Source organism: Echiichthys vipera (assembly GCF_963691815.1).
Source record: "Echiichthys vipera genome assembly, chromosome: 4".
Taxonomy (NCBI): domain Eukaryota; kingdom Metazoa; phylum Chordata; class Actinopteri; order Perciformes; family Trachinidae; genus Echiichthys; species Echiichthys vipera.
The window spans coordinates 4,703,495-4,726,361 of NC_139829.1; the positions used below are offsets into that span (position 1 = coordinate 4,703,495).

The 22,867-nt window shown below is 41.2% G+C and overlaps 1 protein-coding gene across 1 annotated transcript in view; it reads left to right on the forward strand.

Annotated features, from left to right (window-relative positions):
- The first annotated feature begins 501 nt into the window (after nt 1-501).
- The window catches only part of snx2 (sorting nexin 2), a 32,324-nt gene continuing 9,958 nt past the window's right edge, over nt 502-22,867 (forward strand). The window contains exons 1-12 of the mRNA XM_083913079.1: nt 502-729; nt 8,664-8,766; nt 9,590-9,750; nt 10,354-10,420; nt 11,061-11,104; nt 11,482-11,623; nt 12,466-12,544; nt 14,153-14,228; nt 16,975-17,088; nt 17,702-17,795; nt 17,894-18,099; nt 20,918-21,061. Coding sequence (XP_083769205.1) covers nt 622-729; nt 8,664-8,766; nt 9,590-9,750; nt 10,354-10,420; nt 11,061-11,104; nt 11,482-11,623; nt 12,466-12,544; nt 14,153-14,228; nt 16,975-17,088; nt 17,702-17,795; nt 17,894-18,099; nt 20,918-21,061 — 1,338 coding nt within the window. The 5' untranslated portion in view covers nt 502-621. The remainder of the gene's footprint in view (nt 730-8,663; nt 8,767-9,589; nt 9,751-10,353; nt 10,421-11,060; nt 11,105-11,481; nt 11,624-12,465; nt 12,545-14,152; nt 14,229-16,974; nt 17,089-17,701; nt 17,796-17,893; nt 18,100-20,917; nt 21,062-22,867) is intronic.

Below are 22,867 nucleotides of genomic sequence, written 5' to 3' on the forward strand. Positions count from 1 at the left end.
AATTTTGTATGTGCAATAACTTTTTTTTTTAAATCTTCATATTTTTTCAAATGTTAAGCTTTTTCATATTTCTCAAATGTTAATCTTTAACAAGTATTTTTTTAAATACAAAGTTTTTTTTTAACATTTTTACAAATATTAAGCTTTTTCCTTTTTTAAAATATTAAGTACTTTACATATTTTTCCGAAAATTAAGCTTTTTTCATATTTTGTTCCGATATTATATATTTATATATATATATTTACAATGTTATTTCACTCTGAACTCTTTCTTACCCATTCAAGCCTGCATTGCAGAGCAGATTAAGCCTCGAAACATCCCCACACATTTTCACAACCCTCAGAATTAGCAGGTCAAACCAGCGGTGAAAATGCGACAGAGTGAGCTTTCGTCTTTTTCCGCTCTTCTCTGACTTCCACCAGGACTCTGTTAGTCACATGACAGAGCTGGGAAAACCTCCTGACTCCCCCCTCCTCCCCTCCTCCCCCGCTCTCCTCACTGTCAGTCGACTGTTTTCTGTCTGTCGGTGTGTGTGCGTGTTGTGCGTGTTGTGTGTGTTTCTTGTTAGCCAGCCAGCCGTTAGCCACCGTCACAATCAGCCGCAGGAACGACGTGTTACCATGGCGGACACAGCAGCCAGCAGCAGGGACCCTCCGCCGGAGCACACCGACTTCCATGAGCTGGAGGACGGGGAGGACCTGTTCCCGGAGCCGACCGCCACACTAGAGGTGAGGAGGAGCAGGGGGAGGTGATGAAGGGAGGCCGAAGGGAGCTGTGGAAGACAGGCAGGCAGGGCGTGATGCTTCGGCTGACAACAGATGGAAGAGGGGGAGCAGGCGGGGAGGAGACCCTAAAAACGGTTCTTTTCTGAATGGGGATCGGTGTGTGTGTGTGTGTGAGTGTGTGTGTAAGCTTCTGTTGTATTCATCCTTGCACTGTCAGCCGTTTAAACAGCACCTGAAAGCACAGTATGAAACAACAGTCATCACGGTGGCCTTCAGAGCCACACTTACAGGAGCCCGGGAGGGTCATATTTGCGCGGAGAAAAGACGCAGAATAGGTGTGTTTCGCTCAACGTCAGGTGACAGTCACACAGGTGTGGGTGGTGCATTCAGGGCAGAGTGGAAAAACGGACAAACGAGAGATTTTGAGTGTCTTCTTTTGTTATGTTCTTGACAGCGGTGGAAGAAGTACTCAGAGCTTTTACTTACTTTTACTTTTAAGTACTCATTATGCAGAGTGGCCAGTTTCACGATGTTATATTATCAGAGTAGACTTATTGAGATTTTAATGTAAATGTTGCAGCTGATAAAGTTCGGGCTAATTGTATGTGTAGATTAATGTATAACAATATATCCTTTTTTATGTGTTGATAATATTTTGTATGAGATAATGCTCCCTGTCACTGCAAACAGGTTAAGCTGAGAATACTGAAACGATGAAATGCCCAGCCCATAGTCCAGATCTGAACCCCATAGAGAATCTCTGGGAAATCCATAGCTACAAAGTAAAGGCCTTTTCAAGATTTGAGCAGCAGGAAAATTATTAGTGTTTTTATTCTGAAAAAAAAGTTTCTTCTTCAGCCGTTTCATAACTTCAGCTCGGAAACAAACTGTCCGCACGCACGCACACACACAGGTTTTTCTGTTTTCCTCATGTCAGCACTCTGGATCTCATTCCTGGTGATGACTGTCTTCCTCGAGTGTCACAACAGTGTCAGTGCGTGTGTGTGTGTGTGTATGTGGACCAATAAACAGATGGAGGATGTTAAAAGGTGGATCGGGGTGAAGTGGAGTGTTTTATGACCTTTGGCTCCTGTTTCCTCCTTCAGTGTCAGGAAGGGTAAAAAAATCACAATATAATGTGAATAATGTTTTTTAAAAATCCAATATTTGGGAAACACTGCTACACATTGTCCATCGTTTTATGGACCAAGCAAATACATGGAGGAATGGAGAAAAATGATCCTTAGTCACAGCTCTAATTCAATTCAATGTTATTTATAGTGCCAAATCATAACAAAAGTGATCTCAGGACACTTTACAGAGTAGGTATAGACCACACTCTATGACTTATTTATGAGTTACAGAGACCCAACAATTCCTCTGTAGAGTACGGTGGCAACGAAAACCTTCCCTATAACAGGAAGGAACGTTGGACAGACCCAGCTCTGTGGAGGACGGACATCTGTCTGCACGTTTTGGGGAGGAAGAAAAGGAGAGAGAAAAAAGACACACAGATGGACAGAGAGAGACAAAGAAAGACACAAAGACAGAGATGCAAGCAACCACAAAAGTAACAGTTACTATAATAATATTTATAGTAATGTGAATATGACTTATATGTTATAGCAGTTAATACAGCAGAATAGTAGAAACAAGCACAGCTGAGGTGATTTAATATGACAATGATAATAATTATGGTGGCAAACATGATCAATGATGAGTAGCGGCAATAACAGCTATGATACAGCGAGACATACTACTGATGGTGTTTTTATGGCTACAAATTTTATAGTTTACTGGACTAGTGATAGTATATAATAGTAATAGTGATAATAGTAGCAGGAAGCGGCATGCAGCACCATCGCAGCAGGCACCACCACGATCGTAAGAAGAAGGATTTTTAATTATAACGTTGCATTCTGGGTAAAGTACCGTCAAAATGTTTTTAACTTGATATTCAAAAGCATCGTGTGTGTGTGTGTGTGTGTGTGTGTGTGTGTGTGTGTGTGTGTGTGTGTGTGTGTGTGTGTGTGTGTGTGTGTGTGTGTGTGTGTGTGTGTGTGTGTGTGTGTGTGTGTGTGTGTGTGTGTGTGTGTGTGTGTGTGTGTGTGTGTGTGTGTGTGTGTGTGTGTGTGTGTGTGTGTGTGTGTGTGTGTGTGCGCTCTGACCTCTGTGTGTCTGTTTGCTGAGTCAGCAGGAAGGAAGCTGCTCTCTGTCTTCACTCATTTCCTCTTTGTCAGCTGAAACTTTTAGCAGTTTGTGTCTTCAGGTGAAAGTTTCCCCCACTCGCAGGAGGAGAAACTTATTCACAAACACACTCTGTCTTTGTAAGTTTCCGTTTGTTTTCTCAGTCTTACTGGAGGAAGTTAAACATAAATGAGGTAAATACATTTGTAGAGGTCATTTGGTGGCAACGCTCACTGATGCATCCTGGGTGTGTGTGGACATTTACGCCAGGGAAATAAATCCATTTCATTTATTTTCCAAACAAAGGCACAAACACCCACCCAGGTGCATGCTGGTCCTCTACCTGCCTGTAGTTATTATGCAAAACTGAAACATACAAGAAAATAATGAAACTAAACAGATAACTAGCAAAAGAAAATCTGAAAAAAAAACATTTCAATAAAAAAGGTCATTCAAAGTGCTTCACGTGCAACTTTAAAGGCATTGTAAAGAAACATATAAATGACATTAAAATACAAATACAAAAATTAAATAGAAACAAGGAATGGATCTTGCTAAGTTACAAAATCAGTTACACAATTACCTTTTAGACAGCGCGGCGTGTGCTGGAAAACCTGGAAATGTAGTGTTCCAGTGGAACAGGGCTTTAGAAACAAGTGGAAATGGTTACAAAGACCAAATATCGTGTGTGTATTTAGTTTGAAACTCGTCAAACAGGTTAAATGTGTCAATAAAACTGGGGCTTCAAAGAAAAACTCCTGGAAAAATAATTTCTCCCAAAGAGCCAGAACCCTGACAGCAGATTTTTTTCAACTGCACCTCCACTGTACTGGGGACGTGCCCCAGAAGGATAAAAGAGCTGGATACAGCGTTGCATGAGGACAAAAAGAAGCTTAACTTCGCCGTCTAAAACTACCCAGGTGATTGTCACTACTTCCTCGCTGTGTGGCCCTTGTTTTGTTTTGTTTAGTTTAGTTTAGTATTGATTTTTTGTCCCGCCTACTCCCGCCCTACTGTGCTGTGATTGGTGGATTGCTGTGACAAGAGTGGCTGGCTTAGTCGCGCTAGCTAGCCTGCTAATTCCCCCACATACTGCAGATATATAAATGCAATAATGGACGCATTCATGTAGGGGTGGCCGATAAGATGATATTGGATCATGAAGGATTAACAGATCTGTGTCTCCAGTCGGACAGTTTTTGTCTAAATTCTATCAAACTTTCTGTTGAACCTACAAATATAAATGGTGTTATAATGTTTAGAGTTAATTTAATGGTGTTAAACTAAAGTCTAACTTCTTATCTTTGCAACCAAATATTGTTTTAACCCCCTGATTTATCTTTGTGTTTACACAAGTGGTCAAAAGGACGCTAACACCAATATTATCCGTGTGCCTCTCTCTAGTCGAACACCCCAACCTCCTCGCTGTAAACACTGGGAGCTGCTGGTCGTCCACATTAACATCAGTGCTGTCAACAAATCTGGGAACATACTTCAGTCCTTCACAATAAAATTACGTTAAAGCCCCTGAACACCCACACAGGTGTTTTCAGTTCCTCTGGCTGATTAGACCCCAGCTTGGGTTGAAGGTGGGCGGAGCTTTGATGAGAATTTGATGGGGATTTATGATGTCATAAATGTCCGTCTACTACTAAGAATGATAAAGGTGCACTTTGTCCCGCCTTTACAGGTGAAACAAAGCTAACAGGAGACTCAGGAAGATGTCAGTCAATCACAGTAAACACACCCACACAGACCTGAGAAGAGGTCCAATCAACCAGGGCAACTGAAAACACCTGTGTGGGGGTTCAGGGGCTCTAACAGCTCCAAAATATACCATAAAGTCTTCTTCATTTCCATTTTTAAAGTATACCACCACCTGAGCCGCTCAGGCTGAGCGTCGCCCAAACGTTTCTTACCTCTTTCTCTCATCAAGGTCACTTTCATTTACTAATTTGATAAATGTTCATGTACAAATATGAAATTTCACCTATAGATTCTTTGAAGTGTGTAAATAAATTCTACGTGCACTTCGGTGGCGATCACCCAGTAAAAGCACCACGAATAGAATGGAAACTGCGTCAGACCGGATCCGTTCAGATAGGGACGATACCAGCAAACGGCATCCGACCGGTGATACAGTAAAGTTAAATACAGTTACATTGGAGCATGCTGACGATCTGCCAAAGCACAGAGCTCATAACATCATCTGTAGGACACATTCTATCCACTGCTGTTCTATACTCTGCACAGACGCAGCAGGTTTTTTTTTTTCCTCAGCCAAATCACACTATTGGCTAGTTCGCCTCTAAGACACGCCGATCAACCAATCATAGCGAACTACTGGCAGTGAGGAGGATTTCTCATCACCTATCCTGTTTGATTCAGAGAGCAGAAGGAAGTCATGGCTGAAATTTTCAACAGAACGGAGGAGTTACATCCGTCCTAACAGCACGCGGTTGTCAGATTGTATCAACACTGTCTTTAAAAAAAAAAAAAAAAAATGTGATATGGTATTTTTGCCATATCGCCCACTTTCATGCTTCAACACTGGTTAGTTTCTGATTCAAAGTGTACTTGAACACATTTAGACCAGATGCAATGTCTGCATGTTTTGGATGATCGTGTCGTTTTTTTAAGAAAACGTGATTCACTGAAATAAATAAGTGAAGATCATAGAAAGATATGTGCTGCTGCAATGTTACTACTGAATAAAATACATATAAAAAGTCAGGAAAACCAACAGTCTGGTCAACCCTCTGACAAGCTGTCTTCTGTTAACATCCCTGTAGTCTCACGGGTTTCTGCCTTTTTCTTTAGATTCTGCAGAAATTCCAAAATAAAGTAGTCTTTAAATGGGAGACTAATTGGAGGCGTGTTCAAGGTTCTTACAGGTGCTCCTTGCATTTTAATGTGTTGTTTTCAGTGCTTTGATTTTGAATGAAGTGCTTTTAATGTTGTGTTAGATGATGATGTCATATATGATATAAAAAAGAGAAAAGCAGATCTGCATATGGGAGAGTGAAAACAACCTTCAGTGACATTTTGTCATGAAAAATCACTTTTGCTGATGAACAGATGATCAGAATAGTTGATTCTATTTCCGTGGAGTTAGTTTTCCTCCAAACATCATGTTGGTTGTTTAAAGGACAATAACATTAGTTTAATGTGATGAACAAGTGCAATAATAAGTTCACTGAATACTGAGGATAATTCTGGATACAAATATGGAGTTTACCACAGCTGGAAGGTGCTGGAAAAGACGGAGAATGCACCTGGAAAAGTGCTTGAATTTGACTTTGGAAAAGGTGCAGGAACCGTGCATGTTCCAGAGTATTCCCTCTAATTGGCTACTGTTCTGAAAAAAAATGACATACTGGACTTATACAATACAACCCTAACGTTTATTATAAGTTTATGGTATTGAAAAGTGTTTTCTTCAGGCTGTAAACTTGAAAGCAAATCCTCGCAAAAGGGAATTTCAACGTAGCTGACTGTAGATTCCCAGTCGGTCATACCCTGACTTGTGAGGAGATGTTGCAACATGATTCTGGAGAAATGAAAACGGACCCATCATTTCCATTTTCAGTTCATTCTCAGCGCACAAAATCCATCTGATGCAACGAGTTCCTTCAGTGAATCATCTCCAACATTTACAGTCACAAGAATCACTTCTGTGAGAGCGACACTCGTAACAACTGTTCATAAAAGTGTGTGTGTGTGTGTGTGTGTGTGTGTGTGTGTGTGTGTGTGTGTGTGTGTGTGTGTGTGTGTGTGTGTGTGTGTGTGTGTGTGTGTGTGTGTGTGTGTGTGTGTGTGTGTGTGTGTGTGTGTGTGTGTGTGTGTGTGTGTGTGTGTGTGTGTGTGTGTGTGTGTGTGTGTGTGTGTGTGTGTGTGTGTGTGTGTGTGTAATAAAGTTGCGACACACACTGCACATGTGATCCAGTAACTGTTGGCAGATGTGCAGCAGAGAAAGAAGAGAAGTCTTCAGTGGATCCAGGAGTCTCCACTTTAAATGATGTTAGAATATAGTATAGAATAACTTTATTCTGTTAATGTCCTGCTGCAACAGGCTGCTCAATACATGCTAGTTCTTTAAATTGTCCCACCACTAAAGCACAAAAGTCTCTACACGGAGAGAAGATATCTCGTAAACCTGTTGGACTCCTCAGAGACAAAAGTTGTGGATGCAACACCTTTAGTCAACCGAGCCCCAGACCACAGTGACTTTCTGTTTGATCCAATCAGATCAGTTCTCTGAGTGTCCACTAGGGGCAGGTTTCATAACAGAGCAGTTTCTCATTGACCCCCATGTTAAACAGGCCGTTTTCACAGCATCATGAAACATGTTTAAGGCCTGGTACAAAAGAACATTCTAGTCTGTATGTTTAGGTCACATCTCCATGACAACACTGAGGGGGGTGAATTATTTTTGTACCAGGCTAGTTTGTATTTTATTGGAGGTTAATATTTATGAATAATTAAGTCAAGTCAAGTTTTTTTATATAGCACAATTCAACAGCAAGGCAATTCAAAGTGCTTCACACAGAACATTTAAAAACCTTTGAAAGAAATATAAAATTACATATAGACCTGCAGTTTTCTGGCAGTTTGTTCCAGATTTGAGAAGCATAAAAACTGGATGCTGCCTCTTCATGTTTAGTCCTGACTCTGGGGACACAGTGCGGACCTGTTCCATGTTTAGTCCTGACTCTGGGGACACAGAGCAGACCTGTCCCATGCTTAGTCCTGACTCTGGGGACACAGAGCAGACCTGTCCCATGTTTAGTCCCGACTCTGGGGACACAGAGCAGACCTGTTCCATGTTTAGTCCTGACTCTGGGGACACAGAGCAGACCTGTCCCATGTTTAGTCCTGACTCAGGGGACACAGAGCAGACATGTCCCATGTTTAGTCCTGACTCAGGGAACACAGAGCAGACATGTCCCATGTTTAGTCCTGACTCTGGGGACACAGAGCAGACCTGTCCCATGTTTAGTCCTCACTCTGGGGACACAGAGCAGACCTGTCCCATGTTTAGTCCTCACTCTGGGGACACAGAGCAGACCTGTCCCATGCTTAGTCCTGACTCTGGGGACACAGAGCAGACCTGTCCCATGTTTAGTCCTGACTCTGGGGACACAGAGAAGACCTGTCCCAGAGGATCTGAGAGGTCTGGATGGTTTGTAGCTGAGCAGAAGATCTGAAATGTAATTTGGTCCTAAACCATTCAGAGCTTTGTAAACCAACAGAAGTATTTTGAAATCAATTCTTTGACAGACAGGAAGCAAGTGTAAAGATCTGAGGACTGGAGTGTTATGATCGACTTTTTTGGTCTTGAGGCGAGGACGATCTGACCAACTTGAAATAAGTGACATGGACGTAGAGGCTTCATCCCTTTTATATATTATCTATGCTAATAACGCTGCTGATTCCACTGAACAGGCTGTGATGTCAGTGGATTCAATGGTCTGTGCAGCAGCTGGAGGTTTCCTCTAAGGCAGGCAGCAGGAGGTTCGGTGGTTCAGCAGGACAAATGACACACACACACTTCTTCTTCTTCTTCTGTGGAATATGTGGCGTCTGCACAGAGACTGTACAGATGTGGCCGCTGCTCCACTGCTAAGAGTTAAGATCTTTACTGTGGAGCTGAAATGATGCTTCTGGTCAACGATAGTTAAACGTTTCTGTCTAATATTGAACATGACTTTAATTTCCATCTGTTTTTGCGTGTGTGTGTGTGTGTATAGCAGTCAGAACCAGCCAGTCTGCCTGCTGAAGACATCAGCACCAACTCTAATGGACCCAAACAGGACTCACTTTTCGACGACGACCCAGAGGACCTGTTCGCAGGTACACACACACACACATACACATACACACTTAGATCTGCACTTTTTCCTTCTTTGTTCTGCAACTGCTCCATGTTGTAGTGTCAACAACACTTTTTCAAAACCCACGTGTTAAATTATGGATGTTCATGCTTAACATGACCAAATTCTTAAATAATGAGGTAAAGGTGTTCATGGGTAACCAGTCTAACCCTTTATGAGCAGATCTGCTGTCAACACCTCCTTTCAGACACTTTCCTCTACTTTCTCGGCGGTCTGATATCAAGCCTTCATGGATTTTCAAATATGGTCACTTGTTTTAAGAAAAATCAGACACGCCCATGAAGTACAGTGATGCACAGCTTTGTTAGGACGTGCTGCTGTTTACCACATGTAGCTACATGCTAACGGCAGACAAAGCTGGAATATTTGTTGCTTTTGTTGTTTATTTCTCTGTGTCCTGGTGTGTTGTGTTTGGTTTAAAAATGCTTTATTTTTACAGTAGAAAATCCAACCAAACACTCGGCTACAGTAATGGACAATATGATAAATATAATGTGTTTTGTTAAGATTAAAGCATATAAACCTATCATAGCTGACCTTAAAAACTAGAATAATAGGGCGTCTTTAAAGAGACAGGCAGACAGAGGGTGACCACAGGTGCAGCAGCCGTGAGCAGCTTGTGAAAAAAGTGTTTTTTGAACATTCAAGCATTTAAACATGTTCTAGTAGAAACACAAAATACACGAATGAGCCTGATAAAGAGGACAATAGGTCCCCTTTGAAAATATATTGTGATCAAATGTTTTTTTCGTCTGTCTTTGTTTGTGTCCGTCCCGTCCCAGAGGCCACAGAGGAAGTGTCGTTGGACAGTCCAGAGAGAGACGTCCTGCTGTCTGACGGCCCGTCGCCCGCCATCACCCCCATCACCCCTCCCACCTCCGTCATCACCCCTCGCCTCGGCCTCCCACACGACGACATGTTCACACACTCCTCCTTTGACGAGGTGACCACACACACACACACCCACACACACACACACACACACACACACACACACACACACACACACACGCGCGCGTTGTGATAATGATGTATCTAATATCTGTGGTTTAACCTTTCTTTTGGCCTGCAAAGTTCTGATCAATTTGATCCCTAGCCCCATGCACACACACATTCTCGTACACTTGTCTTTGTGAGGACACTCACTGAAATAATGCATTATGTTGCCTCTTACCCTAAACTTATCCATCACAACTAAATGCCTAACCTTGATCCTTACCCTAACCTAAGCTAAATTTAATTCATACCTGAAGCTTAAAACCAAGTGTTAACCCCCAAAGACACCAAAAAAGTCCTCACTCTGCTGGGAAAAGTCTTGGTCCTCACAAAGATCGCTCACACACACCACTTTATTTTAACACGGGGAGACTCTGTGTGAATTATTGCCATGATGTCGCCCCTTTATTAAGTGTTTATTGGTGAAATAATATACAAGTATTATGCTAAGCTAATTTAAGATTTTGCTTGTTTTCCACTTTGTTGTTGAACCTTCTCACTTTCTCAAAAGTGCACCTGCAGTGAATCTTTTCATAATTGTTTTGTGCAGATCGAAGAGGAGGAGGGCGGCGATTCCTTCAACATGCACATATCAGTGTCCGACCCTGAGAAAGTGGGTGAGTACACACTGCCCCATCTTCCTGGATCATCCTGGAACGATGAGAGGCGTATGTCGGATAGGAAAGATCACAGAGATCCTGAATTTAAGTTTCAGGGTTTCTACAAACTTCACACCACATTTCCCATCAGCCCCCCTTGAAAATAATAAACGTGTCGGAGGTGACATTTTCCATAAGCTTTCCTCTCTTCATGTCTTCGGTCAGCAGAAAATAAAAATGCAGCGTCGACACTGACAGGCGCTCTGCTCACTCACACTGTCATCAACACTGTCGTCACACTTCCAGACCACCGCCAGCACCCCCTGCAGGCCAGGAAACAAACTTAAAATGTACCAGAAGAAACAATGTGCTTATTAATTTGTTCATCAGGCGGTGTAGCTGTTAAATACTGAACTCACTTGACTTGTCCCTTTATGTAAATACCCCCTAATGTAAATATGCACAAGGTCACAAAGAGACTGTAAATAAAACCGTTGAAACAGTCAAAGATTTGCTGCACAAGTAACCAGTTGAACCAGTTGGGGTGTGTTTCCTGTTTAAAGTCACTTATTCTATGTATTTGTTTAGATACAGGTGTGATCATGTTTGTGAGTGTATTTCACTGCCTAGTGTCAATAATGATGTGCGTGTGTTTCAGGTGACGGGATGAATGCGTACATGGCCTACAAAGTGTCGATCAAGGTAAAGCCCTGGGGGCCGTGACAGTCAGGGGCCCCGACTCACAAAATGTTGCAGATAAAAACGATCACAAAGGGATGCTTAACGAACACAAACGCACACACACCGACTACAAACCACAAAGAGACACTATATGACTGAAAACAGACACACGATGCCTCAAAAGGAACACATAACAATAAGGAAAGATACGAAATGAATTACCATAGACATGTAAAACAACTAAAAAATAGATGCAAACGACTACAAAAAGATGGTAGATAAGTGAAAATGACTCAAAACAAAAATAGATTATGTTAAATGTATTCTTGTTTTTTTTTAACAAATCAAATCTAATATTTAACTGTATCTCTTTGTGTGTTTTTATGTCTCTCACCCAGACCTCCATGTCTCTGTTTAAGACTCAAGACTTTGCAGTAAAAAGGCGTTTCAGTGATTTTCTGGGCCTGCACAGTAAACTGGCCTCCAAGTACCTGCACGTAGGCTACATCGTCCCCCCTGCGCCGGAGAAAAGCATTGTGGGTAAGTAAAGTAAACACAAACGCAACGCTCCGCGGTCCAGGAGGACATTGTACAAGATCAGTCAGGCATATAAAGTCGTCCTCTCAGCCATCTGACCGGATATGAACATAGTAAAAAGTTAGACAGATGGACGTGCTGCACGTGTCATGTTAATTAGTCGTGAGCGTCCTGTTGTGGGAATTTTGGATATTTGTAATTCATAATCGTAGTTCTGTCAGGTCAGATGCAGTTCAGTGTCTCCTCTGTTTAACCTGATCATATGACTAGTACAGAGCTTGTTTGTGCTAAATGGATAATGTAAATAACTGCCTCATGCCATGGTATAATGGCATATCTGTGCTTCTGTACATCCTGTTTCTACAGATAACTCAGGACTGTTTTTATGGCCTATGTAGACCCTGTTTTAGAGACCTTGGCCTACGTGGACCCTGTTTTAGAGACCTTGGCCTGTGTAGACCCTGTTTTAGAGACCTTGTGATGAGAGAAGTTCAGAGGGGGATTGTAATGTCTAAGGCATGTTTTGTATGGTCTAAAGACATCACCCAACCAAGACTTAGCTCGTTCTATCTATTACCTTGTGACCCTGTCTGTCTGGATGGGGGATCCCCTCCTCTAAAAGGCTGAGCACCAGTGGGCTCGGGGTCATTCCTGCTAAACTCTGAGCTTCATGAGGAAGCAGGGGTGAACGTATATTTGTCTGCAGAGGAAAATACTTTGTCAAAATAAACCACGGAGTAAAAGCTGATCCTGTTTGTTTATCTTTATTGAAGAAATCCATCTCCACAACAGTCCTTATCCTGATTGTTAATCTGTTGCATTAATGAGCGTCTCCTCACCTGCAGGGATGACCAAGGTGAAGGTGGGGAAGGAGGACCAGTCGTCCAACGAGTTTGTGGAGAAGAGGAGGTCGGCACTGGAGAGGTACGGTTTCTGCTGAGGCTTCTGGAGGATTTAACAAGCAGCCCCGTTTGATTTGACATGTTACGTGATGTGATAAATTAATATTTAATAGAATAGAAATACTTTACTGATCCCAAGCTGGGAAATTGCAGTTACGTTTGCAGACGAATGATAGCACAGTCAACATTTAGTGACATCAGTTTCCTCATCATGCGGTGCCTTCAGGGACACTCTGACACCTGAGAACTGGCATCAGTTACCGAAAAGCTGTTTTTTTTTTATTTATGATTTAGGGCACTTTATTTATTTGTTTATACTTATTTAAAATTGAGTGTTTTTAACAAAATGTAACGTAAAAGCATGATTTAGTGCCATTTTATATGTTTTAACGCACCGAGATAATTTTTGGGATAGTACCGTACACCAAATATTGGAATTTAGATTGAAATAATAATAACAATAATAATAATAATAATAATAATAATAATAATATAGTGATTAAATTACGATTAGCGTTTTTTTTCTCTCCTTGCAGTTTTTCCCAAACTTTTTTTCTGGTGACCCACTAAAAAAAAAAAGAACATTACGGAACATTTTTTTTTACCGCCATTTCCTGATATTGTCTTAAACAGGTAAAACAGGAAGAGAAATATGTTTCATGTGTTGTTGAAAACTATATAAAGCACGTTAAACACCAAGTGATGCATTTTTAATAAACATGCTCTAATTTGAACTTCCTCTTAAATTTTCCTCTGCATCAGCGGCCCTGAAATCAAAGACTATTTCAATTCTACACATTTATTTAGCGACCCAAATTTGATCTCCTGCAAGTTTTAGTTTTATTTGACCTGATTCAAGATTCAGATCTTTATTGTCATATGCACGGAGAACAAGAGTTAAATAACAGAACGTCAGAACTGGGGATTACAAACAGATGGAGGGAAAGAAAGTGTATGTGTACCTGCATAACTGTCTTTGTGAGGACCAAGACTTTTCCCAGCAGAGTGAGGACTTATTTGGTGTCTTTGGGGGTTAACACTTGGTTTTAAGCTTCAGGTATGAATTAAATTTAGCTTAGGTTAGGGTAAGGATCAAGGTTAGGCATTTAGTTGTGATGGATAAGTTTAGGTTAAGAGGCTAGGGAATGCATTATGCCAGTGAGTGTCCTCACAACAAAAAGTGTACGAGAATGTGTGTGTGTGTGTGTGTGTGTGTGTGTGTGTGTGTGTGTGTGTGTGTGTGTGTGTGTGTGTGTGTGTGTGTGTGTGTGTGTGTGTGTGTGTGTGTGTGTGTGTGTGTGTGTGTGTGTGTGTGTGTGTGTGTGTGTGTGTGTGTGTGTGTGTGTGTGTGTGTGTGTGTGTGTGTGTGTGTGTGTGTGTGTGTGTGTGTGTGTGTGTGTGTGTGTGAGACATTCTGCTGCCCTTTACTGCTGGTGTTTGATTGACAGGAAGGTCAGCCAGGGACAGCTGATGGAGCTCAGCGCTGCAGAACTCCACACTGATGGACACACAACAGGAAGCTGCGTTGTTTAGTTACAGCTTTTCACACACGGCTGAATCTGGTTTCCCACAAAAACCAACAAGGAGAGTAACGAAACCATCTTAATGAATAATGTTTCTTCTGTTTCAGGTATCTGATGAGGACAGTGAAGCATCCCATCCTGCTGAAGGATCCGGACGTGCTGCAGTTCCTGGAGAGCTCAGAGGTAAACCACAAGACGATGCCTCCTCGTTTCACAGCCTGATGTTTTTTTAATGTCACTTTAAACCGTCCAGCTAGGCTTTAACAACAACAACAAACAAACAAACAGCAGAACAACAGAAACTTCTTCTTCATTAGTGCTTCACTGAAGGAAGTTAGAAGTTTGTTTCTGTGACTTTAACAACTCAGACCACATGTGTGCTTTATTATTATCATTTATATTATTACATGTCAAAGTCAATCAATTGATTAGTGCCTACATTTATGCATATATGGACTAAATATAAATCAAAAAAATTACAAGGGGGTAATATTTTGAGAAAAATTTGCAGGTTTATGAGATTAAAAGTCACAAATCTATGTGTGAGTTGCGACGGCAGATTTATGACATTAAAAGTAGCAAATCTACGAGAAAAATTTCGCAGATTTATGAGATTAAAATCTACAACGCTTGTTATACATGATGACATTGGACTGTTGCGTTGTTCATTCCTTCTAAACTTCCTAACACAGTATTTTTCAGAGTTTGCTGCAGACATAGGAGCCTGCACGGCATGCAGCAGCATTTGTGTTGATACTTTAAGCGATGTAGATCAACAGGGAGTGTAAAACAAAATACTATTTTTCTGACTTTTAATCTCATAAATCTGCAACTTTTTCTCATAGATCAGCTACTTTTAATCTCAAAGTATCTGAAAATCTTACCTCCCTCCCCCAGGTTTTTTTTATATGCTTGGCCCTAATACGCCGTCATACATAACAGACTGTAGAATGCTGTAATGAGAATGAGAATCGGGTATTAAACACAGCTGTGTACTAAACATTGTCATTATTATGAAGATATGTGGTTATTCTAAGAGGGTTACTAGAAGTGGAGCTCCATGGGAGTGACACCTGTTGAAAAGGTCAGGAGGTCATTAATGATTCGTCCTCTGGGAACCATTAATATCCGCCGTAAGGTCCTTTAGTGATGTTTCACTCTGATCCAAAGAGACGGACTGACAGAATAACTGATAGAAATAACAAGCGTCTAAACAACTCCGTCTGAGTTTTTTCTTCACTTCTTTTTTCCAACGAGCAGCCAAAACGTCCCGACAAGATTGAACCAGCTGCTTCCAAAAACTGCCTCTGGGTTTAAGGGCCTGCGGCGTGTCCCGTTTCCTCGCTTTACTGTCCACTCCCACTAAATCCTCCGGAACATTTCGTCCCGTTGTCTCAAACTGTTCCGCTCTCCTTCCCTCTCCTCCTCTTCCTCTTCATCACCCCTCCTAACTGTTTGTGGGATTGCGTTGGGAAGGCGCTGGCAGTTGTTTGGTCCAGAATAAATGGCCTTGTGTCACCGATTTAACAGATGAATCACTCGGACGCTTGACCGAGCGTGTCGGTCCGTCCGGCCCGCTTAATGAAACACAACCAGAGGAGGAGGGAGGGGACCGGGCTGCAATTGAAAGCAATTTTTACCCCCCCGCCTCCACTCATTTACCCTCGTTCTCTCTCTGTGAAGGCCCCCGGGGGACTTCGCTGTCCCCTTGCTGCTCCTGTTAAATGAGATTGGATGTGGGGGGTGGGATGGGGGGTAAATGTGCTGTAGAGGAAAACCCTGCATGTCCGGGAAAAAAAGTAAACTTTTCCAAAATGAAGAAAAATGAGCCTATTTTCAGACGGGCGTCCGGGAGTGACGCGATGGTTTCTGAGTCGTTTTTTGCGGCCCGTTAAAGTTCGGCACATAAAGCGGCCAATTAAATCTGATTGGAGCTAAAATGTGGGAGACATTACAATCAGAGCGGGGGGGGGGGCAAAGAACACACAGAAACAGAACAAATCAGCCTGCAGAAGAAAGTAGAAATCAACAGAATGGGAGCAAATAAATAAAGTAAATACAGGCAAGATTTGAAATGAGACAGAGGGAAAGAAATGAAAGAAACCAACCAAAGAAAGAGGAAGGAGTCCAAACTGAAAAGGGATAAAGAAGAAACAGATGAGACGAATTAAAAGATGAGCTAAAGATTAACATAGAAAATTAAATTGAAGCTGAAAGAGCAGGAAATTGAATCAAAAGATGAACTCAACAGAAGAGGAAATGAGTGAGTGACATAGAAAGAAGGGAAATAAAAAAAAGCAGCAACGAGGGAAAAAGAAAAGAAAACGATGAGAATTAAAGCTGCAAGTGGCGTCCAGGGAGTTATCCGTAAAATTCATGTAGCTCAGTTGATGTTTGTCGCATTAGGATGACTCACTGTGGCCAGTGGGTGGCGCTACGAGTCGATATTGAGATGGAGAAGTCTTCCTTGACTTTTATCAAGCGTGAAAAATGTGGAGCAGATTGCACATTGAATGGTGAAGTTGTGGCGATCTCGATATTTTCTTTGCCACAGCAACATAGTTTTTCATCACAAAGGCCTTTAGACGACAGATATTTAAAGTCGATTGGGTTAAATCTCAAGCAGGAGTTCATTAAAGAGCAGAGCCCTTAAATCGCAAAAAATGCACTAAAATTGAACCGTAAATTCAAAATGGCCGACTTTCTGTTTGGTTCAGGGTATGGCTCCAAGAGACTATTTTGTCTTATGTTGTTGTATGCCGTTTAGTTTCACATATTACATGTCAAATTTAAGAGTTATGGCTTTTACTTTGAAAACGGTCAGGGGGCACTGTTGAGCCATTTTCTGCTTAGTTTGTGTTTTTGAGCTTGTTAAGCCCCTTAATTGGTTTTGGTTGTTTATTTGTTTGTTTGTTTGTGTGTCGTCCAGTTGCCGCGGGCAGTCAGCACTCAGGCTCTGAGCAGCGCCGGACTTCTTCGAATGGTCAACAAGGCCGCTGACGCCGTCAACAAGATGACCATCAAGATGAACGAGTCAGACGCTGTGAGTGAATGGGAGGAGGAAAGATAAATGAAGAGAAAGGGAATATGAGTTGAAGACATAGTGAGAAAGGAGTAAGGACGTAGAGAAGAGGGCAAGGAGAGAATTGGGAACCAAGGAAGTGGAGAGAAGGAAGAAGAAAGTAAACATGGAAATGAGGAAGTACAGTTGTCACAAGTATCTGCAGGTAAATTGTACGTTCGATGGTATCGAAAGTACCGAAGCTATAAAAAACAAAACAGCATGCAGCTAACGTTAGCTTAGCAGAGATAGATGATGTTGAGTTGTAGAAACAAACAACCAATAGTAAAGCTCTAGGCCCTACAGGACGGGAGAGACTTTTTCTCTACCAGATCTGTGTGCAGGTTGTTTTTTTGTTTTACCATGGTATCCAAAGAGGTATCGAATCATTTTTTTCATACAAGTATCGTATCAAACTTTAAATTTCTTGTATCATGACTTCTTTTTACGAAAGTATGTGAGAAAAAAAGGAGAGGGGGAAATAAGGAAGCAAGGAGGGTGAGAGCCCAATGGAACCGAGTCCATTACTAAAGAGTTATTATAAAATAATAATGACTAAATATAGCTTAAAAACCTAAACGTGTGTGTGTCTCAGTGGTTTGAGGAGAAGCAGCAGCACTTTGAGAATCTGGATGTGCAGCTGAGGAAACTTCACGCCAGCGTGGAGTCTCTGGTCTGTCACAGGAAAGGTACGAAACATATTTCTATTCATTTTTCTTTTTAAAAGAGAAGATATGATGTTCTGACGCCAGATCCTTGAATTTCTCCCCCATCGTCTCCTCTTCAGAGCTGTCTGTGAACACGGCGCAGTTCGCCAAGTCGGCAGCCATGTTGGGGAACAGCGAGGACCACACGGCTCTGTCCCGAGCTCTGTCCCAGCTGGCCGAGGTGGAGGAGAAGATCGACCAGCTGCACCAGGACCAAGCCAACGCAGACTTCTACCTCTTCTCCGAGTTACTGGGCGACTATGTCCGCCTCATCACCGCCGTCAAGGTAATGGATGTATCTTCAGCTTTGAAAAGTGAAGTCAATGGTGAAGTGCCTTAAAGCTGCATTCTCTCTAATGTCCAGCAGGGGGAGACTCCACTTAAAGCTGCATTCTCTCTAATGTCCAGCAGTGGGAGACTCCACTTAAAGCTGCATTCTCTCTAATGTCCAGCAGGGGGAGACTCCACTTAAAGCTGCATTCTCCCTAATGTCCAGCAGGGGGAGACTCCACTTAAAGCTGCATTCTCTCTAATGTCCAGCAGGGGGAGACTCCACTTAAAGCTGCATTCTCTCTAATGTCCAGAAGGGGGAGAATCCACTTAAAGTGTGATTGTATTGAAGTCAATGAGAAAAAGTCTTCTTCAATAAAGCATGATGTTCATTTAGTAAATTATGGTTCCATTTAGAGTCAAATAGACCAGAAATCAGGGGATGCTTTAGGGCGGGGCTACACGGCCACCTGTCAATAAGGATAGAGGTTTAGTAATGTGTATCCACGGCAACGGTGGACATTAAAATAGAACAAGAGAACTTGTTTTTGGGTGTTGTCTGTGCTAAAGTCTCAGGAATTTGACCCTTTCTCTGTGTGTTTTCAATTCAGCACACTTCAATTGAACATTTTGGTTGCCTGAAAATGTCTTGATCAGCGTTCAGTTGCACCTTGATAATAAACCTACCTAGCTAGCACTAGCATTAGCTGGTAACTTAAGGGAAACTGCAGATTTTTAACCAGCTCTGTGTTGCACCAGCACCTGGATCTCCTGGTCAGTTGAAGATCAGTATAAGTTTCTCTTGTTAGCGTTTAGCTTAGCGCCATTGATACGTGCATATTTAAAACCAGTAACAAGTAAAAGTCTGTTCTGCTGAACTACTGAGCTGCTGAACACAAAACACCTGAGAACAGGTACGAACAAGACAGGATGTGCAAGGAAAATAGAGAGAATGGCAGTAGACTAGAGTAGAAGTAGAGTAGAAGTAGAGTAGACTAGAGTAGAACTAGACTAGAGTAGAACTAGAGTAGAGTAGAACTAGAGTAGAGCAGAACTAGAGTAGAGTAGAACTAGAGTAGAACTAGAGTAGAGTAGAACTAGAGTAGAGTAGAACTAGAGTAGAGCAGAACTAGAGTAGAGTAGAACTAGAGTAGAACTAGAGTAGAGAGAACTGCAGTAGAGTAGAATAATGGATAGGTGGTTGTATTTAACGGCAGCTATTGAACCTTGTTTTACCCAAGACAACCAGTTAAAGACATTTATCAGGACTGGGACTTTAACGTTTTAATTAAGATTAATTTATTACAGAAAAAATAACACAACAAAAAAATAACGCAATTAATTGCAATTTATTTTTGCACTCAGTGCGGATCGTTGCTCATTGCTCGAGTTCCCGCCTGGCCCACAATACTGACGCACAGGACGTACCACAAGAGAAATAAAACGGATGAGAATCAGATGATGAGTTGTTGCTGGTTTCAGTGGGCGACATTTGAGTTCTAAGAAACAACCAAGTGGAAACATGGACAACAGCACAGCTGTGTAAAAATTCACCTCCCACCGGAGCTCTTCAGCCTCCGCTCCACCCCATCGCTGAACATGCTGCAGCAAACGTTAGCATAGACAACGCTGAACATGCTGCAGCTAAAGTTAGCAGAGTCAACACTGAACATGCTGCAGCAAACGTTAGCACAGACAACGCTGAACATGCTGCAGCTAAAGTTAGCAGAGTCAACACTGAACATGCTGCAGCTAACGTTAGCATAGACAACGCTGAACATGCTGCAGCTAAAGTTAGCAGAGTCAACACTGAACATGCTGCAGCAAACGTTAGCACAGACAACACTGAACATGCTGCAGCTAACGTTAGCACAGACAACACTGAACATGCTGCAGCTAACGTTAGCACAGACAACACTGAACATGCTGCAGCTAACGTTAGCACAGACAACACTGAACATGCTGCAGCTAACGTTAGCACAGACAACACTGAACATGCTGCAGCTAAAGTTAGCAGAGACAACACTGAACATGCTGCAGCTAACATTAGCATAGACAACACTGAACATGCTGCAGCTAACGTTAGCACCGACAACTCTGAACATGCTGCAGCTAACGTTAGTACAGACAACGCTGAACATGCTGCAGCTAACGTTAGCACAGACAACGCTCCTGAGGGACTGTCATTAGCTGATGGATAATTTTTGTTTCTGTTTTTGAAAACATGGAGAAAAAGCACTCTATGTTAAACTGTTGATTTTATGCCAAGGATATTATTCAAAATATTTTTGCAATGTTAGATTTCCACTTTTCTTGTATAAACCGTACTAAGATCTGTTTTATTGTTTATGATATATTAAGTCATATATAAAAATTTGTTTAAATTGCTTCTTGTGTCCAATATTGATATGCAATTAATCGCGATTAATTAACTACAAAGCCTCTAATTAATTGGATAAACTTTTTTAATCGTGTCACACCACTCATATTTATACAAATGTGACCTTATAGAAACAATAATGATGATGATAACAATTATAAACACAAATCATTTGGATGCTTTATACAGGGTTGGGGCAAAATCTTTGAACTCATATTTACTCTTTAAAAAATGCCTGATTTTCACCATGGATGGCAGGAAAGTCCTTTCCTTGTGTCCACTTGTTGTCATAGCTACATGTTGAGACATTACTCTTTAGCTAAAACGGGAACAGTTTTGGGTATATTCATGCAGAGGAAGCGTCTGCTCCTCCATGATGAAACCATAATGTGCCTTGAAATAGTATGGTTCAAAGTGTCTCTTTGTCCTGGTCTTTGTGTGTCTCTGTGGGCAGGGTGTGTTTGACCACCGTATGAAGACGTGGCAGAAGTGGCAGGACAGTCAGATGCTCCTGCAGAAGAAGCGAGAAGCTGAAGCCAAACTGCAGTTCAACAACAAACCGGAAAAACTGCAGCAGGCCAAAGACGAGCTCAAAGAGGTGAGACGGTACAGACGGAGGGACCAAGGGATGGACGTACACTGAAACAGTAAACAAGTGAAGTGACAGTTACAGTTAGTAGTGGTTAGGAGAAGATGATGAAGTACGGATAAGAAAGAATGAAAATGTGTCCGATCTGTAGATATAAAGTCCAGTGAGGAGGATTATGTGGAAGCTAGTAACGTTACAGCGAGCACAAGAACAGGAAGCCACCAATGGACGAGGTCTGAGGTCACCACGGCACCGACAGTCGTTAGACCTTACAGTGTTTATCATTTTGCTTCTATAAGTCAGTTTGTGTCCATTTCTTGTAATTTTATATCCTATTTTTGGTCATTTTGCATCTTTTTTTACTCATTTTGCACCATTTTGTAGTAGTTCAACAGTAATTCTGTTGTAGTTCTTTTGCACCATTATTTAGTCATTTTGCTTCTATCTTTGGCATCCATTTTAGTCATTTTGCACCATTTTTTGTCATTTTGCATCCCTTTGTAGTTGTTTTGCACCAATATTTAGTCATTTTGCTTCTATCTTTGGCATCCATTTTACTCATTTTGCACCATTTTGAGTCATTTTGCATCCCTTCGTAGTTGTTTTGCATCTATATTTAGTCATTTTGCATCCTTTTTACTGATTTTGCTTTTATTTTTGTCATTTTATTTTTAGTCTTTTTGTGTCCCTTTTTAGTCATTTTGCGTCCCTTCCCAATTTGTCGGTCTATTTTTAGTCATTTTGCCTATAGTTTACTTCTTTAGAGTTCATTTGTAGTTGTTTTCCATCTATATTACTCATTTTTACTCATTTTAATTTTTCTTCTAATTTTATACTTTTGCATCTATTTTTAGTAATTAGTTTGTGTCCATTTCTTGTCATTTTACATACTTTTTTTTGTAATTTTGCATCTTTTTTTCCCCTCATTTTGCTCCTTTTTTAGTCATTTTGCATCCCTTCGTGGTTGTTTTGCACCAATATTTAGTAATTTTGCCTCCTTATAAGTCATTTTCCTTTAATCTTTTGCATCCATTTTAGTCATTTTGCAATCATTTTTAGTCTTTTATGTGTCCCTTTTAAGTCATTTTGCGACCCTTTGTAGTTGTTTTCCATCTATTTTACTCAATTTTGTGTAAGTTTTTACTCATTTTGTGCCAATTTTAGCTTCTAATTTTGCTTCTAATTTTATCCTTTTGCATCTAATTTTTTAGTAATTTTGCATCCACTTTAAGTTCTTTTGTGTTCCCTTTTAGTCATTTTGCATCCCTTTGTAGTTGTTTTCCATCTATTTTCAGTCATGTTGCGTCCGTGTTCAGTCATCTACAGCCTGTTTTATGTCTCAGGACCTCAGACCTCACAGTGGAGTTATAGTCCTGTCTTTGGTCACATGGTAAATACGTTACACTTGTTCACAGGGGGAGAAGCCTTTTTGGAAAAGTAAAAAACACAGTGACATGTTCTTCCATTTTCTTCCCATGCCAGAATGTAAAGCGTCAAAAAGACTTTGATGAAATATATCAATTTGCAGGAAAGCAGCAGTGACACTTTTATAGAATCAGCTTATTTTCATTTGTTACAGAAAATGTTGAGATAAATTGTGAGGGAGCGCCACAGTAATCCTCCCAAAATAGATTCTCGCCATGACCCTTCATGGCCTCTGTAACAGGTAGTCAAAGTAGTAAAATAAACACTTAATCTGTGTTTTAGATGTTTTCTTTTCACTTTTATAGTCTGAAAGTTATGCAAGCAAATCAGAAGAAACAATATTTTTCTGTGTCATCTGAAGATGGCTCAGTCAATGAAATATAATATCAT